Raw genomic sequence first — 17,302 nt, 5'->3', positions numbered from 1 at the left:
AAACTCAAGAACCGTGAGATCATGACCTGAGCCGAAATCAAGAGTTGGAAGCTTAACTGACTGAGCCACCCAGGTGCCCCACATAGATTTTTTTTTTTTAATCATGTATTGTTCTTGTGAATATAAACAAAATTAGTTGGCTAAAGTTTTCCTAAAACTTCTCCACATTAGCATTACGACTTTCCAGTTGGAGGCATTAATGCCTGTACCTTCCACGTAAGATTGCCTTCTCTAGGGGTGCCTGGTTGGCTCAGTTGGCAGAGCATGCAACTCTTGATCTCAGGGTCATGAGTTCAAGCCCTAGGTTGGGTGTGGAGACTACTTAAAAAAAAGAAAAAAAAAGATTGCCTTTGAGAGCATTGATCTTCCAGCATTTCCTAAACAGCCACAAGAGAATCAAAAGCCATTGGTACTGGGCTCTCAAGCTGCCCTTGCATTTACATAGTGCTAGCCAACTTTAAGTAATTTTAACATGCAAAAAAGCATAATTCATAAGTATCGAAAATACAAAATGAAAATACCCATGCGAACACCACCCTGATCAAGAAATGGAATTTTACCAGCACCCCAGAAGCCACTCCCCTGCCCCTTACCAAATATTCCCCCCCTCTGAGCTAATCAAAGGGAATCACTAATCCTCACCATAGATTGGTTTTGCCTGTTTTTGAACTTTATGTAATGGAGTAATACAGTAAGCAGCCTTTTGAGACATAAAAGCTTTTTGTAGTCAGTGCTGCCCTCGCTCAAAGATGAAAAGGACCAAGGCCTGTTAGGGGAGGAAGTGCAAACCTACCTGCCCCTCATTATGTAAGCACGGGACAAAGGACAACATCGTGCATCAGACAGAGAGTTGGACCGTCCAGTCCTGAGATTCTCTGATTCCGGGGTCAGCTGGCTAAAGTGTGTATCAAATTACTACCCTTGTATTTAAGGTGCAGCACATTATAAAAAGAAGTATTTAATCCATCATAAAGGCAAAAAATTAAAATATGGGTAACGCTTAAGGCTGGGGACATTGTGGGGAAAAGGACACTTCCATTTACAATTAGGTAAGTATATGATCTAATTTTGAGGACGGTCAGCTAATACCTACCAAAATGCTAAATGTTCATACTTTTTGGCCTGCAAACTTCCTCCTCGAAATCTATCCTCAAGAAAGACTTCCAGCAACTCTGTACTGAGCCTCAACTTCCCCGTTTCTTAAAACAGGGGTGATGACAGTACATGGCTCAGTGGGTTGTTGAGCCAAGCAGATGAGTGTACACACACACACACACACACACACACACACACACACACACACACACACATTTAAATGTGTATTTAAATGGTAACTCTTGCCTTTGTCTCAGTACGTTGGTACTGTTCACTTGACGTTTTCACAACAGATCGATAAAACCTTCAAGTATCGAACTCCTACCAAAGAACACACCCCTCAGGGAAAAGAAGCTGGATTTTTTGTTTGTCTCAGTGTGACCCCCTGGGAGCTTACTGAAGTGCAGGTTTCTGGGCCCACTCTAAATGAAAAGAATTACCGCGGAATCACCGCGACCCTGTCCTTGAACAAGCTTCCCAGGTATTTCTTAGGAAGTCGCCGCCGCCTCCTTGGCCGAAAGCCGGTGGAGTCCGCCAGCCAGACGGTGTCGCTCTTCCCCAGCACTTCAGCCTCCGGCTCCCGGAAGAGCAGCTCTGTCCGCCGGGGAGGGGGTGGTGCTGCACTCGCCTCCTCTCTTCCGCTTCCGGTGTCCCCCTGCAGCCATGGCCGCCGCCGCTGCCGCTGGCGGCCCTGGGGCGCCCCTGTCCCCGGACGAATTGCTTCCGAAAGGCGATGCCGAGAAGACTGAGGAGGAGCTGGAGGAGGAAGACGACGAGGAGGTACTGGGGCCCTGTGGTGTGAGGCGGAGTGCAAGGTTACGGGCCGGGAGCGGCCCGCACGGGGGTGTGAGCTCCGCGTGCTGCGGGATCCGGGCGAAAGCGCGTCGCGGAGCCCGGAGAGGTCGGAGGGGAGGTGTCTTCTCCGGGAGGCGGGGTTAGGGCCCCCAGTGGGCCGGAGCGGGCTGCCCTAGCTCCAGGGGGTGGTTGCCATTGCTTCGATCGAGATCCCCGCCGCCTCCACCACAGCTAGATGAGACCCTGTCGGAGAGACTGTGGGGTCTGACGGAGATGTTCCCAGAGAGGGTCCGGTCCGCGGCTGGAGCCACTTTTGATCTCTCCGTCTTTGTGGCTCAAAAAATGTACAGGTAAGGTCCGAGGGCAAAGACGTTGGGGTGTGCCTGGGGTGACCGAAGTGCTGTGAATGAACATGGGCTTTGGAAGTAGCAGAGCGGGGCTGGAGGCCAACCTGCCACCTAGATCACTGAGTGAGTGACCTTGGACTGGTCTCTTAACCTTTCTTGATCTCCACGAACTCTTCCGTAAAGTGGCGATTCCTGTGGGGCAGGGTCGTTGTGAGGATCGTTTCACGTTACGTGAGGTAATTAATGTGTTGTAGAAGTAGCTTCGTAAGAACTCAGGAGGATGTTAGAACGGCTCTCGCTAGGTAAACAGCCGGCAGAACTGCCCGTCCTGTTTCTGGTGCGAGTGTGGTGCACGTGTTGGGGAAAGAACGTGCCTTTCAAAAACATTGGCGTGGGAGAGGTTTGGTTACTGGGCCGTTCTTGGTGAAGAAGAACACATCTGTGTTTGTGTCTTGCTGTCACGCTCACACCCTGTCTGCAGGTTTTCCAGGGCAGCCTTGTGGATTGGGACCACTTCCTTTATGATCCTGGTCCTTCCTGTTGTCTTCGAAACGGAGAAGTTGCAAATGGAGCAGCAGCAGCAACTGCAGCAGCGGCAGGTGAGCCCAGAGCCTTTGCCTGCGCGGCGGTGCAAGGTGTTGATTTTCCCCAAACCTGGGTAGACCCGTGGGTAGAGACTGGGATCCAGCCCATGCTCTTTTAGGTGCCCACGTGATCGGCAGTGTTTGCAGACCTCCTCTGCCCCGTCAGAGGGAAAATGCGACCCGGAGGCTCGTCCGGTGCCTTACACCTCTCCTTTTCTTTTCCAGATACTTCTAGGGCCCAACACAGGGCTCTCAGGCGGAATGCCAGGGGCTCTACCTTCACTTCCTGGAAAGCTCTAGCTTGTTACTGCTCTATGACTTGTCTTGGTGGGACGAGTTTGAAAATTCAATAGTGTTGAACTGCTGATGATTTGGATTCTTTTCTCTTTTCCTTTTTTTTTTTTTTAAACTTTGGCACATTGATTTATCTAAACTTGGAGAGAATTCTCCCCAGTGTGTCACGGAGACTCCCAACTTGCAGCTGTGCCCTCCACGCTGTCCCATTTCTTCTGTCCTCACTCTGATACCAGAGTGCAGCAATGCAGACGGTTACTCCAGCTCTGGCCATCCCCCCCCTTTCACTAAATCACTAAATCACTCGTGACCGGAAGATCTCAACTATCTGAATGTGGCAAAGGAACCGAAGCCACTGGGAAGGATGTACCCCTGACCATTTTTGTTTTTAAGCATGGAGATGTTGGGAAGGGACATGCACACAGTATGAAATACATAATGCCGTTACAGCTGCAGTGTAAAGCAGCCACTGTGAATTTCTGGGGTGGAAAGGAGGGAGGGCTGGGCAGCAGCTTCAACCACGGGATGGGGACTGTGGAGGGCAGAGAAGAGCTCATTTTCTCTGCCGGTTTTGGCTATTAGAGACCTGTGTGTGTGTGTCCAAAAAAGAAAAAAGTGCTCACTTTTTGTATTTAAATATTAAAAATGATTCCGACAGAAAGTGTCATCCATGTACTTGTGATACACACCTTGAGATCATGTCCTTCGACTGCCCCTTGCATTTCCTCTCCGAAGCTAACACCACTGTGTGACAGTTTGACCCCTGAGGCCCAACAGTGGAAAACATGATTCATTTTGGGCTAGGAACCTCTTTTTTGTTGTTGTTGTTAAAGATTTTATTTTTTAAGTAATCTCTACAGCCAACCAGGGGGAGTTTGAACTTAACCCCGAGATGAAGAGTCACATGGTCTTCTGACTGAGCCAGCCAGGTACCCCAGAAACCTCAGAATAGTAATCTTTGTCCTGAATTCAGGCAATCGTGTTCAGATCCACCAACAAAGGATTGGGTCCATGTATTTGTACGGTCTACAGTGATACACAGTTATAAAGGATTTGTAGGGAATGACCTACTACTAACTTCTGGTCTAGGAAGGGAATGGTGGCAAATAGAACTTTTTTGGTCCTTTTAAAAATAATTGCTGAGATGAGCTGATTATGAATTCCAACTATACCCCTGCCTTTGAACCTTGCAGTTTTTGTATTCAACGTAAATTTTTATTAGCAATGTGCTATTAACAATACTGAGCCTTTTATGTGTATATTGTTTATCAGAATGATGCTATATAATTTAGGGTGTAGTGGTAGTTCTGTTTTACAGAGGAGGAAGGAGTCACAGAGAGGTTGGATAATCTGTGCCAGACCACACAGGAAATGATGGATCTGAATTCAAGTCTAACAGGCTCCCTCTGCTATGTGATCTTGATCTTGTTAACCAGAGAAAAACGCTAGTCATTTGTCAGGGCTGGTAACGAAAACTTGTACTTATTAGGATTCCTCAGATTAAGTCTAGTTTTTGTAAATTGAAAAGTGCCTCAGGATTTTGAACCAAATGGAGTGCATATTTTGTCTGGATTTTTGAGGGGAGAGGTTGGACCAGAGCACAAAACAGCTCTGAAAGATGGCTGAGGATCGTAGTGAGTTTCTTCTGAAGCATCACCACACTAATGTTCACTTTTTTCCTTTGCAGAATTACAAATTCAGGCAGACATATAACATGTACGGAGTTTTCCATTTTTAATATTTGGTTAAACAAAATACATCTTTTGTAAACAAACCCAGCACAAGGCCAACAAAAAAAAGGAATAAAAGCAAGAAAAACAAAAAGCCTAGGGTTGCCCCTTATTGGGCATCAGGGTCAGGCCTGCCCCTTTCCTTAAAGGACATGGGGCTTTTTGCCCTTGGGCATCAGCATGGGTCCCTGTTCCTAAGCACCAGAATTGGATATGAACAGAGAAACCAGCCCTGAAACGTGTAAGCGTCTTTGCATATCCCATTGGCTCATGGACTCCAAGTGCATGGGGACTCCTTTGAAGTGCCATTTGCACAGGCCCAAGCAGACTGGTGGACAGGAGTTCCCTCCTCCTCCTCCCAGGAAATGGCTTACTATCACTGACAGTGCCCATGGACCCAAGGTCCTGCTCGTGACAATCAGGTTGGCTGTAACTTCTGGCTGGTGGTGGTTGGAATGTCATTGTGCAGGGGTAAGGAGCTCCCTGTGGTGCCAAGCAGGTCTGGTGTGGAAAATGGTGCAGAAGAGACTGCAGCCAGTTGCCGAGAGGGTGTAATGCAGTAGCCGCTTGGTGGCCTCTGTTACTCAGCATAAAAAACGGCCTTGTTGGATTGAAGATACATGTGCAGAAAAAGTGCTGGTGTAAACATGCACTCCAGTCACAGTGGGGAGAAAGCCTCAGCTTCGTCCTGTCAAGCCTGCTCAGTCTTGACGCGCAAGCCCCAGGCTGGCTTTGCCGCTGGAGAGGCGTGTGGCCAGCGGGGCAGCTCTCAGACCTGCCAAGACCGTCGATGTGTAAGCGGCAGACAGGCCATCCCCGCCCGCCCACCCGCCTCGAGGCAACTACGACCACTTTGGTGACGCGCTATGTGTACACTTCCCCTCCTTCTCTTCTGTTTTCCAAAGTTACAGGAGAAAAGTGGCCTACAACTATTTCAAGAGGTAGGGGGTAGGTCAACTTTCAGTTGACATGTAAAGGAAACTAAAGACATGACAAATCCAGGTCCTCTAACATGATGCACATAAACACCCAACTTGAGGGCTCTGATTCTTGTCACTATAGGGACTCAGCCTGGGACTTCTACCAGTTCTAGCTGCTCTTAATCTCTGAGAAGCTTGTCTTCACAATACTTTCCTCACCCAGCTGTGTCTCAAACTAGTGGAATTTGCTATCAAAAGCAGACTTGTTGTTTCCTGACTTTGCCAGAGTGTGTCAACTGGGAAAACTGCCCTCTTGCCTGTCTTGTGCCCAGAGCCCCCTAAATCAACGTAGTGGAGCGGCAGGGACAACGCTGGAGCGAGGCGGACAGGCCCCCCGGGCCTGCCCCAGTCTGGCGTCCGCCACGTCCTCTTAGGTATCTAGCTCACCCTGTCACACTAGAATATTGCAGGCCTCGACCACCCGGCGTGGAACACTAGAGAACTTTTCATTATAAGACTCCAAGGATGGCCGTTGACCACCCTTAAAAATGGGGGTAATGGGTGGCATTAAGGGTTGGAGATGGCATGCTGTACCACTGCTGGCGTTTTGGAGATGGTTTCCTGAGAGGCCCTTCTGCTCTGGGTCCGTCAAGCCAGTCGCGTGGGCTTCGCGTGTACTATGTCTTCAGACCCACCGGTTGTCAGGAAAGGGGAAGTGGAGGCAGCATCTCCAGGTGAGTCACAGCAGCAGTGAACTCCAGCAGAGCCTCTGTCAAGTTCTCGTGGGAATGGGGAAAATAAGCTGGGACCCACCTTCCTTTCTCCTCTCTGAAATAAAACAAGGGTCTTCCAGAGCTGGCCCTAAGCACACAGAGCTCCTACCTTCCTTTCCCAGGAATGAGTAACGCTGGTTGCTTCTCGTAACAGTCCGCACATCTGTCCTATTGCACTGTCCAATCTGAAGGGAAAACCCAGTGAGATGTTTGGGGAAGTGGCAGGGGCAGACCCGCTGTATAGGCCACAGCACATTACAGACGATTTCGGGGCTGAGGTGAGGGAAGGATGGGTAGAACTGCGTTACACGTCAGCCCTCCAACTCTGATGGGCCTCCACCTCTTCTGGTACCACCAGCAGGAGTTCACAGTTCTTTCCTCGCAAGTGATGTTTTAGAAATTTCCTGTGGGAACAACGGGTAGATGAAAGAGAAGATGAAATGCCGGTAAAACTGCAAATTCCAGCCTCAGGGCCATGTGTTCACCGGTGACCTCCTCAGCTATACCCTCGGCAGTCCCCAAACTCTCGAGTAGGGATCTGTTCTTGCAGCTTCTGCAACTGGCTAGCCCTCGATCTGGCCACTTAATTTCCAAGCTGAATTTTCGCTCATTCTCATACAGAACTGCCAAACTATCGGGGCACCTGGGTGGTTCAGTCGGTTGACCATCCGACTTTGGCTCTCGCAGCTGGTGAGTTTGAGCCCTGCATCAGGCTCTGTGCTGACAGCTCGGAGCCTGGAGCCTCTTCGGATTGTGTGTGTGTGTGTGTGTGTGTGTGTGTGTGTGTGTGTGTGTGTGTGTGTGTGTGTCTCTGCCCCTCACCCACTTGCATTCTGTCTCTCTCTCAAAAATATTTAAAAATAAAATAAAATTAAAATAAAATAAAAGTTTCTTCTTCGGTCTCTGGGAAATTTAGCCCTCTCTGGCCTGAATGTCTGTCTTCCTCCCTCTGAACTGGCAGCTTTACCATCAGTTGTCTGAGTACAGAGAATGCTACAATGCCAGTCCTACCAGACCAGAGGGTCAGCATGCCGGGGGCTGGGCTTCTCTACCAAAGGGACTTCCCGTCCTCATGGGCCATCAAAGATTTAGGTGTTTCAAGCCCGAGACCCTGTGATTCTAAGCAAGGCGGGGAGAGGATCCCAGGGGCTAGGAATTTCATCTCCTTCGTCGAGTAAAAAGAAAAAAAAAAGACGGGCTCAACTTCCCCAACACACCAACGGAAGGAGCCCAGCACGTTCCCGGCAGGTACCTGAGCTCGCTCTCGCCTCCAATCCACTCGGGCATCTTCAGTTTGGAGTCGAGGTTGTAGTAGGCACCTCCCACCTCTCGAACACAGATCCAGTGCTGCCTTTTGAGAGGCAACTTCAGCGGACCCCAGCACAGGCTGGAGGGCAGGTTCATGATGAAGCCCATGACGTTAGTGAGAGCAATGGCACTGACATCCCTGCGGAGGAAGAGCGGCGTCAGGCTCCGAGGCTGTCCACGCCCCAAGGTCCCCCCGGGAGCACCTCCCCACGCGTGCCCGAGTGACAGTCCTCATCGGGTCAAGCCTGGTTCGGGTTACCTGCGCTTGTCCCACCAGACAGCTTCGTAGCCTTTGGTCTGAAGTGCTGCCATGATGACGTTCACATCGTAGTTCCCGTTTCCTAACATGCTCTTCTTGTGGGGCGTCACCATGGTGTTCGGAGACAGCCTGCACGCGTGCAAGGAGCCGGGCTGAGACTCGTGGGCACGGCCGCCAGACCTCCTGCCCCACACGCCCCGGACACCTTCCAGCGTCCAGCGCAGCGCGCCCCCGCAAGGCCTGTTCCCCCCACTCAGGTACAAGGTAACTCAATACTTTACCGACGTATTTTACAGTCGGGCCTCCTACCGCACTAGGGATTGCCTTTCTTCTTCTGCAAAACATTAATTCAGTGGTGCCAGGGCCTAGCTGTCTGTCATCCAGAAAGTCACTGGACACAGACTGTACTCTTATGATGGAGTCTCATTTGTGAAGCCCCTGGCCTATCCCTGTCTGCAGCCTTCTTCACTGCAGACCTTCCTGCTTTAATACAGCCATTTTTTTTAAGCATTAGAAAATAGTAATTGATATTTTCATTTGCGTGGATAGTATTTTTTGCTACTCTTGTTTTTTTACAGTTTAAATGCTTTCTATTTAAGGCTTGCACACTTGGTAATCATTAATCCTTAAATACTCCAAGGGCTACAGGAGCCCAGGCATGAAACAAAAATGTATGAACCGGGGCCACGTGTAAAGCACTAAGAACTAATAAGGCCTGTATTAAACTGGCATGTCTGAGCCACCTAAAGCATTTCAAATATACGTGTCTGGTTGTGTAAGTACTTGAATAAAAAAAAAAAAATTTTTTTTAAGCTTATTTATTTTGAGAGAGAGGGCATAAGCAAGGGAGGGGCAGAGAGAGAGAGGGAGAGAGAGAATTCCAAGCAGGCTCTGCACGGTCAGTGTAGAGCCCAGCACAGGGCTCTATCTCCTAAACTGTGAGATCATGACCTGAGCTGAGATCAAGAGCTGGAAGCTTAACCGACTGAGCCACCCAGGCGCCTCTGGAATAAAAAAGTTTTTAAAAACTGAAACACAAAGAATCAACTGGAAACAATGTCTGTGCCAAACAAAACTCAATTATGGTCCATGCGCCCACCCCGCTCTGGGCCATTTTTGGCTGGGCCTCATCAGCTACTCCTTTGTCTCCAGCAAGGTCAGCTCCGAAGGCACTTCCAGTCCTATTATTTGGTTTTCACAAGCTTGTCAGACCGGGACTTGAGGAAAGGCCTTCTTGAAGGAAGGGCTGGATTCCTTTTGCCTGGCTGTGAAGGGAAGTGTGAGCTTCTTGGGAACAAACGTGGAGGGCAGTATCCAGGAGGCTGCTAAGGAAGGGCCAGCTCCAGAGAACCAGGGCTCGAGGGCAACTCTGAACACTCAAGAACTCTTACAGAGTTTTTTTTTTTTAAAACTTCTCTGTACACGGTGACCACACTGATATTTTTCAAACATAAAACATTCCTCCCACTGCTTAAACCTTCCAATGGTTCCCAAAGCACTTAAATACAATCTAAATAATTTGCTTTCTAGGCGAGGCCCTCAAGACACTGCTGACCTCATCCCTATCGCTGGGCACAAAGACCTTCTCTCTGCTACTTAAACACACAAAACACCTTCTCACCCGAGGGCCGTTGCACGTGCTCCCTGTTTCTACCACACTCACTGTTCTGCTGTCTGGAATGCTCTTTCCCTAGGTCTGCACTTGGTTTGCTCCTTATTATTTGGGTCTCAAGTGTTAGTGCCTTAGAGGCCTTTTCTGACCACCCCAACCTTCAGTTTCTTCCAGGCACCAGCTCTTACCCCACCTGCTTTAATCACAGCCCCTGTCGCGACCAGACCCGTCTGGTTTTCCACACTAGAATGACAGGTTTCTCCATCCCGTTAGGGCTACCCCACCAGGACCCAAGGGGTGCCTGGCACATAACAGGTGCTCAAGGAATGTTTATTGAAACATTCACCGTGTTTATCTTGTTGCTCTCTTTCTTGGGAAACTTTCGTAGCAGACCCTTCCAAAGAGCTTGTGTGCTTGTTCTCCAGAGCGAGCAAAGAAGAGGGCTGGAGGACACTAACCTTCACTCTGCAACCAGATTGCATCTTACCATCATAATAACTACTACTTATTGAAAAATTTCGTGCCATGCCGTCCAATGCTAGATCCTTTCATGTGTATCTCACTTAATTTTCACCAGAAACCCATGAGGCTGTAAGTTATTCCCATTTTATAGGTTAAAAAACTGAAGTTTGGTGATTTAAAATGACTGGGCTGTAATCGCTGATCTTGTAAGTGACAGCACTAGGATTCGTTCGTGCTTGGGTTTGTCTGACTCCGGTGCTGTGCTTCCCGTCTTGTGTCGAGGAGCCAAGAATCAGAGTGGGTGGTGGTAGCCGGCTGATAAGAGGAAGAGCTGGCACACCCTGGGGTCTGGGGCTAAAATGCAGCTTAAAAGGACAAAGGCCCTCAGCAGGCTCTCACATTAAAATAAAAAAGCATATGGAAGCAAGCCTAGCTCCAGGTATATCAAGCTCCTACCCTTCCACCGATTTTCCAGTAGCTTCTCCCTACTTTCAGTGAAGTCTCTTGCCAGGAGATGCGTGAAGGCTCCAACAAGGAAACTTCCAGGTCTTCTACCTCGTTCACCATTTTACTCCCCACCAAAACTTACAGCCACGCTTTCCCGAGGGTGCTCCCAGAGGATCACAGAAGGTGTTCAATACAATAACGGCTGAATGAATCAGGTAAAAAGGTTTCCTGCAGGAATTCCTAGAGCCCCGAATACGCTAATATTTACCTTGCGTCTTGAGGAGACAGGGTACATTGCGGTTCCCAAACATATTTGACCACACGTTTTTTTGAGGTGCACCTTACAGGAGTTTCCTAGGGTCTCCTTGTCCCATACATTCTATCTCCGATTCCAACCTTCTCCTGTCTATTCCCATTGTCTCTCCCTGAACTGGAGCCTCCTTGCTCCATATCTGGGCTTTTGAAACAGGTTCCTAAACTGATCTCACTTCCAAACTCTCCTTCCACCAAGTCCCTTATATGTTCCTACCACATTCACCAAGGTACGATGTTCTCACTTTCATGTAAGAACTGCCCGCTGGCTAACTCCAACCCTCCCGGCCCTACGGGGCCTGCTGTTCCTTTGGGTTTAGTGCACTTCAAACACCACGGCCACACGGCCTCTATTCTCTCATCATATTTCCTGTTCCAAACCAAATCCTAAAGCTTCTTCAAGGTCAACCTCACATCCTACCTTTGCCACGGAATCTTTCCTGGCTCCTGTGTAGCAGAAAACACAGGGAGATGGGGAGGACTACACATTATCCTAGCAACCAGCACCGGGACTAGTCGTGAGATTTAATCTCCATGCCTCTTAGTGTATCTGTAACAATGGGAACAATTCCCATTTTACAAGACCATTAGAGAATTCCGTTGTCTTATACATGTCCAACCAAACAGCAAATTCCTGAAGCAAAGGGGATGGCTCTGCTACTCTGCAGCCCTCACAGCTAAGCAGTGGCAACTGAGTAAACGTGTGTCACCCAGATGATCAATACAGGAAATGCTGAGAATGGCTTCCACCTCATTCCCAGGATGGTCATTTGAATACGCGGGGTCCGTCCAGTGTGCCCATTATATCAGTACTTGTTTTTACTTTAACGATAATCAAATGCCCACTGCGTCAGCTACTCTTATGAGGTTTCCCTCTTAATCCTTCCAATAGTCCTGAGAGGTTAATCTCACAGTGTGAATAAGGATGCTTACGGTGATCTGCATGATCACATATACAGCTGGTGAGTGGTACAGCTAAGATCCAACCCCTTCCCCTAAGACTACGCTCAGCAGCGTCCTGGATAGTTCAACACACTGGTCCCACTGAACTCCCTGGCATCCTGTTCTGTGATTGTTTTCTGGAGACTCCTTGGCAAACTCTTGCTCAGGACGGCCTTAATGACTCGGACAGAAGTTCTGGACTATAAAGCAAGCCTCTCACTTCTGTCGTCACAGCCACAGGTTAGAGCCATGAGATCTGAAGTGATCTGTAAGTGAGAAGACAGGCTCTTGCCAGGTCTCACTAATGCCTAGGCCCTCAGCTGAGTTCCTGGTCCTCCCTGGAGGTTACCACTGTGTCTGGCTATGGTGGTGAGTTCTGATTTTAACAACAACAACAACAACAAAAAGATGTGCAAACATTCATGAAGATTCCTTTCTCTCCTAATTATGACTTTCCTTTTTATCAGGTCTGAAGAAATGTGCCATTAGAAAATAGGGCTCAGAAGAACTTCACGATGTGTCTCTAAATCATTAAATACATAAAGCACAGATCACAAGGCCAGGCACATAGATGTACTCTGCAGGTACTGGCGATGATGATGTGTTTACCTGGCCCTTAGACAAGATAATTTCAATCTCTGCAGGCTAACATTCAACGCCATTTCTGAATTTACCACCACCACACCTTTAAATGTGGCCCCTTCCACCTGCTAAGGGACATTTTACTGGGGAGGCTGGATTTCTTTGTGGTAGAAAACGCTGGCTGTTCACCAATATCTAAAATCTCTTTGTCCCTTCCAGCTTGCATTAGATTTTTTGAGTGGTATCAGCCTGGTTTCTATTTAGATTTTAACAGCTATTTCACCTGGGGAAGGGATGCATAGCTAGCTGCAAGAACATTTAATCACTGAAAAATTGAGCAGAGTCTCGTGAGGATGGTTCGAGGCCTGAGGATTTTCCAAGTAACTCTGCAAGGCTGCCGCTCTATCATTTCACTTCCCAATGTTTCCTTTTTCAACGCAGAGGAACACATACGATGAAATATTCAGGATCAGACATCCACATCTGAATACATGCACCACGTCACCTGCCCAGTTTCTGAGCTTTTCTCCAATTTCACATGTTGAAAACTGATCCTTTTCAAAGCAACGACCTCTTTTGCCATCACTGCGGTGGTTACCACGATCTTCAAATCCTGGGCTCTGCCACCTTGATTCCTCTCTTCCTCATCCCCAGGTTCCTGCTGAGCCACTAGCTTTAGTTCTAAGTCCCTGCTCATTTCTATTCCAAACATGAGTCATCTCAAGTCCCATAACTGTACTGAAACTCCACCCTGCCTTTGTATTTCTTTTTTTATCTGGCTAAAAGCGAACTGCTGCGATGAACTTCCTCTCAACAAACAGCATTCATCAAAATTTTTCTCCCATTTCTCCCAGCCATCAGCCACATCTTCAAACAGGGACAGAACTTTGTATCCGGGAATTTGAAATTTTCTGGTTAAACCTGCCAACATTACTACTGTTTCCGTTAAGACCCAAACAGATCCTCTTCCCCTCCGTTTAAACGGCTCTAAATCCCTCGGGTTTTAACTTCATTTGAGTCTGTTCTCAAGGCCTGGTCAGTGTATGGCTCTGGGATGTACTTAGCGGCTGAGTCCTGTTCAACTTGTTTTCTCTACAGTGCCCAGCAGCGCTTGGCTGGCTGCAGGCAGCTCGTAAATCCTTGTTTATACAATTCTATTGCCTCTCCCTCATCTCATCTCCCCTCCCTCTGATCCCTTTCACACTTTGTTTCCATTTACCCACACCAAATCTTTCCACCTAAAATACACAGAATTCCACCTCTGGAGTGGGAACAGAGTGTATTTTCTTACGTACTGGTTTGCTATTACTTTGAGATGGATCCTTACATTGTGCTGACAGGAAACTGGGGAGGCTGGTACAAATTTGCAAAAGCTTTAATAGCCAGGAACAGAACTCTGGTTCCATGTGAGTGTTTAGCAAATATTTCGCATTCTTTCATTCAGGGAAAACACAACTGAAAGAGTCCTGCAATTACCTGCAAACTGCTTATAATCATCATCCATATCTTTGGGCCCAGGCCCAACATACTAGCAGGGTGAATGGATGCAGATGATAGAACTACGCGGACACGCCTTTCCAGGACTCAGAAAGCAGCAGAGCAGATGTCCTGCTGTGTCCATCCAGACACTGCAGAACTAATTCTCAAACCCTTTTGATACAAACAATTTTAGAACATCAAAGGAGACAGAGAAAGAGCTGAATTTCTATCACCCTGTCAGGTAACATGTTGCAAAGTGGGTAAAAAAAAAAAAAAAAAAAAAAAAAAAAAGGCCATCTAGAATGAAGCGGAAAGGGGAAGAGATCTAGAGTCCATTTCAAAGCACAGCTTTGCTACTTGGAAGCTATTTGAACAAATTACCTGACCTTTCTGCCTGTTTCTCTATCCATAAAATAGACAGTAAAATGACTGCTGGGGAGGTGTACACAAAGCAATGCACAAAAAGCACCAAGGCCAGCACATGGCCTCATGGGAAAACTGGGCACCCTGCTTATAAAACCCACAACATTCCACCTCTGATGGCAGGTGACTGAGCGTGTACAGATCTTGTCCCCTTTCCAGACTGTAAACTCTCAGACCAGGGCTTGAGAGGCATTATAGCACAGTGGTCAACAGCACAGACACTAACCTGAATTCAAACTTGGCCCCATCTGTTGTTGCTACCTAAGGCAAATTACTGAACTCCTCTGAGCCCTGTTTGTACCCATAAAATGGAAATAACACAAATTGCATGGGATTGCTGAGGACATCGCACGAGATGACACAACAGAGGGTCCTAGCACTATGCCCAGCCTACAGTAGGTGCTCAATAAATGATAGTGATTATTATTTTTCCCACTTCTGTGTCCCTTACATCTGCTAACAGCATCTAGCTAATTAATATGTTGGTTTGAAGGCTTACCTAGCGGAGACACTGCCCCACCCACAGAAATGCAGAAATAGCAAAAAGTGTAAAAATGGCAAGGAGAAGGAGTCCCCTACCTCTGGAAAATCTCTTGCAGCGTTTCCCGGGTGAAGGCGTTGCTGTCCTGGAAGACGTTATTGAGGGCATGCAGGGCACAAAGCTCCCTGCGCTGTTTCTCATGGTAGATTTGTGGGGGTGCTGCCTGGGGCAGCTCTACAGATTCAGATTTGGCCTTGTCTCCTTTCCATGGCACGCAACTCATGTTTTCGTTTTAGGCTCCAGAGAGGGCTGAAAACACCCCACCCTTCTTCCCTCCAGAGGAAGAATGTAAGTAAGCTTCTCAGTCTTTCCAGGATTCCTGAGGTCCACCTTATTTTCTGATGTCCATGATTTATGCTTGGTCACGGGGAGAAGAGGTTGGAATCAAAAGGAAAAGAAAATCCACCTCTTCTCTTTCCAATAGGAAGATCACTTTTGGATTTAGTGTTATTTCGCCACCGCTGTCAAAGTGCAGAATTTTTTCAAAAATCATAGGAAATCTAAGACCTTGCTTCCCTCCTCCCACCCTCCCCTCCAAACACCCCCGACGATTTTCTTGCTGTATTTTCCTCTCTGCAAATGCCAACCAGGCCTCAATGCAGGAGGACCGAACGGAATTGGTCACATCGCTCCTTTTCTTCCATTTCTTTCGAACCGCAACGCCACCGACTCAGGAGACAAGGCCTAGGTGGTGGGTAAAACGCAAAATTCGAGCAGCTAGCGAGGGCAGGCCAGCGTGGGATCGCGGGCGGTGCTGGGGCCTCGTAGGCGGCTCTCCATCCCCTCGGGTGCGGTGGGGCCCCGCAGGGCGCGGGCCGAGGCGGGGGCGGCTCCCTCCGAACCCGCGGACTCTCACCCTCTCGCCGCGGCCCTGCGGAGGAGACAACTCCGGTCAGCTCCGGCGGTCGGGCGGGCAGCCTCGCAGAACCAGGCTGGCGGGCTAAGCGGCGGGGCGGGTCCGACCCCAGCCCGAGGGAAGGTCCTGCGCAGCGACCGGCAGGCCCGCGAGGGGTGGGGTCGGGCCCACCCCGCTTCGCCGCCCACACCCCAACCTCCCCGCCCGTCACGTGAGTGCAAGGCGACACGCCCTCCCGCCGCTGCCCCTACTCGCACCGCCCGTCGCCCCCTCACCGCTACTGGCCGCCACCTGACGCTGCGGGCCGCCACCTGGGCCGCGCTCGGGCGGCGGGCAAGCGCGCGCACCTGAGCCAGACGTCAGCAGCCCTCGCCGGGCGCGTGCTCCGGAAACGCCCTCCTGCGCCGTCCCCGCTCCCGCCCGCCGCGGCGTCACCTATGACGTCAGCCAGTCGTCAGGCGGCGCCGGCTCCAAGGCCCCGGCTGCCACGGGTCGGCCGAGTGGGTGTGGGCAGCGTGGGGCGGCCTAGGGACAGTAGGGCCAGGGGGTGCGGTGGCTGCCGCCACTAGAGCTGGTGCGCGGCTCCTGGTTCCCGGGCTGGGTAGGGCGGGGCGGCCTGCCGGAGTCTCGCCTCGACGCCCGCCGCTCCCCACCCCTCCCCTGGCGTCGGCGACGTTCCGGGGCGGCGACCCGGCCTGCGGCTGCACTTTGCGGCTCTCCCCGCCCTTTCCCCTCTCTGGGCCAGGCTTCTCGAGCGGAGTGCTTTCGAGAACCTGGACTAGCTCCTCCTGCGTTGACCGTTCTATGTTTGTCTAGCGCGCTGTTCACCAGGTGATTTCAAAGAACCTTACTGATGCGGCCGGGCGTAAATTGTCTTGGTTAGTGGGCCCGCCGCCCCCCACTTCCTTGGGAGCGCTGAGGGTAAGTGCCTCGCCCGGAGTCACGTTTCAAGTGAAACAGAGTCCGATTGCAGTGCCTTGGTGTCGAATTTCGGTGCAATACACTGAGACCACTGTCCTCTCACCCTCGCTCCCTTCCCCCCCCTTCCCGCCCCCCCCCCATCTTTCGGGGGTTGACACAGAATCCAATCTGGGTTTTCGCAAGGTGTTTTGTGTGTCAAGCAGGTAAACTCCCTGTCTTGCGTGAACTTTTCCCCCCTTACCTAACTTCTAGGTCATGTGGAAGGCGTCATCCACCCTAGTTGCCCTTCTTCGGGATTTTAGTTCAGGGAATTGGAAAAACAATAAAAAATCATGCAATCCATTTCATTTTTTAAAAAGATTTTTAAATGTATATTTATTTTAAGGCTTATTTATTTTGAGAGAGAGAGAGAGAGAGAATCCCAAGCAGGCTTCTTGCTGTCAGTGCAAAGCCAGATGTAGGGCTCCATCTCCCGAACCGGGAGGCCATAACCTGAGCCCAAGTGGGGACACTTAACCAACTGAGCCACCCAGGCACACCAATTTGTTTCTTTCTTTAGCCCTGCTACAACAGTGACACCATTACATTCACCACAGTTCCTACTTTAACACAAGCTTGCG

At 49.6% G+C, this 17,302-nt stretch overlaps 2 protein-coding genes across 4 annotated transcripts; one reads left to right on the top strand and one right to left on the bottom strand.

The window, feature by feature from the left end:
• Nucleotides 1-1,716: 1,716 nt before the first annotated feature.
• Nucleotides 1,717-3,776, top strand: TOMM22 (translocase of outer mitochondrial membrane 22). The gene is made up of 4 exons (XM_025926668.2): nucleotides 1,717-1,875; nucleotides 2,122-2,240; nucleotides 2,719-2,836; nucleotides 3,047-3,776. The coding sequence occupies exons 1-4, from the start codon at nucleotides 1,759-1,761 to the stop codon at nucleotides 3,119-3,121; spliced, it is 429 nt and encodes a 142-aa protein (XP_025782453.1). The 5' UTR covers nucleotides 1,717-1,758; the 3' UTR covers nucleotides 3,122-3,776.
• A 1,056-nt stretch (nucleotides 3,777-4,832) lies between these two features.
• Nucleotides 4,833-16,368, bottom strand: JOSD1 (Josephin domain containing 1). 3 transcript variants are annotated; one of them, XM_086712259.1, is made up of 5 exons: nucleotides 16,037-16,368; nucleotides 14,944-15,776; nucleotides 8,106-8,234; nucleotides 7,791-7,985; nucleotides 4,833-6,942 (listed from the first exon to the last, which is right to left on the bottom strand). In XM_086712259.1, exons 2-5 carry the CDS (start codon nucleotides 15,126-15,128, stop codon nucleotides 6,843-6,845), a joined length of 609 nt encoding a protein of 202 aa, XP_086568385.1. In that variant the 5' UTR covers nucleotides 15,129-15,776; nucleotides 16,037-16,368; the 3' UTR covers nucleotides 4,833-6,842. The 3 variants fall into 3 exon arrangements, with proteins under 3 accessions (XP_086568385.1, XP_086568386.1, XP_025782660.1); XM_086712260.1 differs by having other exon boundaries at nucleotides 16,109-16,368; XM_025926875.2 differs by lacking the exon at nucleotides 16,037-16,368 and having other exon boundaries at nucleotides 14,944-16,015.
• Between the last annotated feature and the right edge of the window lie 934 nt (nucleotides 16,369-17,302).

This window comes from Puma concolor, chromosome B4, assembly GCF_028749965.1.
Source record: "Puma concolor isolate L17-30 chromosome B4, mPumCon1.1.hap2, whole genome shotgun sequence".
Taxonomy (NCBI): domain Eukaryota; kingdom Metazoa; phylum Chordata; class Mammalia; order Carnivora; family Felidae; genus Puma; species Puma concolor.
Note: the sequence above shows the minus strand (reverse complement) of the source record. Positions and strands in the feature narration are given on the sequence as shown.

Excerpts from the sequence above, each read along its gene's own strand:
- TOMM22 (XM_025926668.2), top strand. The coding sequence starts at position 1,759 with ATGGCCGCCGCCGCTGCCGCTGGCGGCCCTGGGGCGCCCCTGTCCCCG. Across the intron at positions 1,876-2,121 it reads AGGAGGAAGACGACGAGGAG|CTAGATGAGACCCTGTCGGA; the intron begins GTACTGGGGCCC and ends CCTCCACCACAG. Across the intron at positions 2,241-2,718 it reads GTGGCTCAAAAAATGTACAG|GTTTTCCAGGGCAGCCTTGT; the intron begins GTAAGGTCCGAG and ends CCCTGTCTGCAG.
- JOSD1 (XM_086712259.1), bottom strand. The coding sequence starts at position 15,128 with ATGAGTTGCGTGCCATGGAAAGGAGACAAGGCCAAATCTGAATCTGTA. Across the intron at positions 8,235-14,943 it reads CTGCAAGAGATTTTCCAGAG|GCTGTCTCCGAACACCATGG; the intron begins GTAGGGGACTCC and ends GCACGCGTGCAG. Across the intron at positions 7,986-8,105 it reads GTCTGGTGGGACAAGCGCAG|GGATGTCAGTGCCATTGCTC; the intron begins GTAACCCGAACC and ends CTTCCTCCGCAG.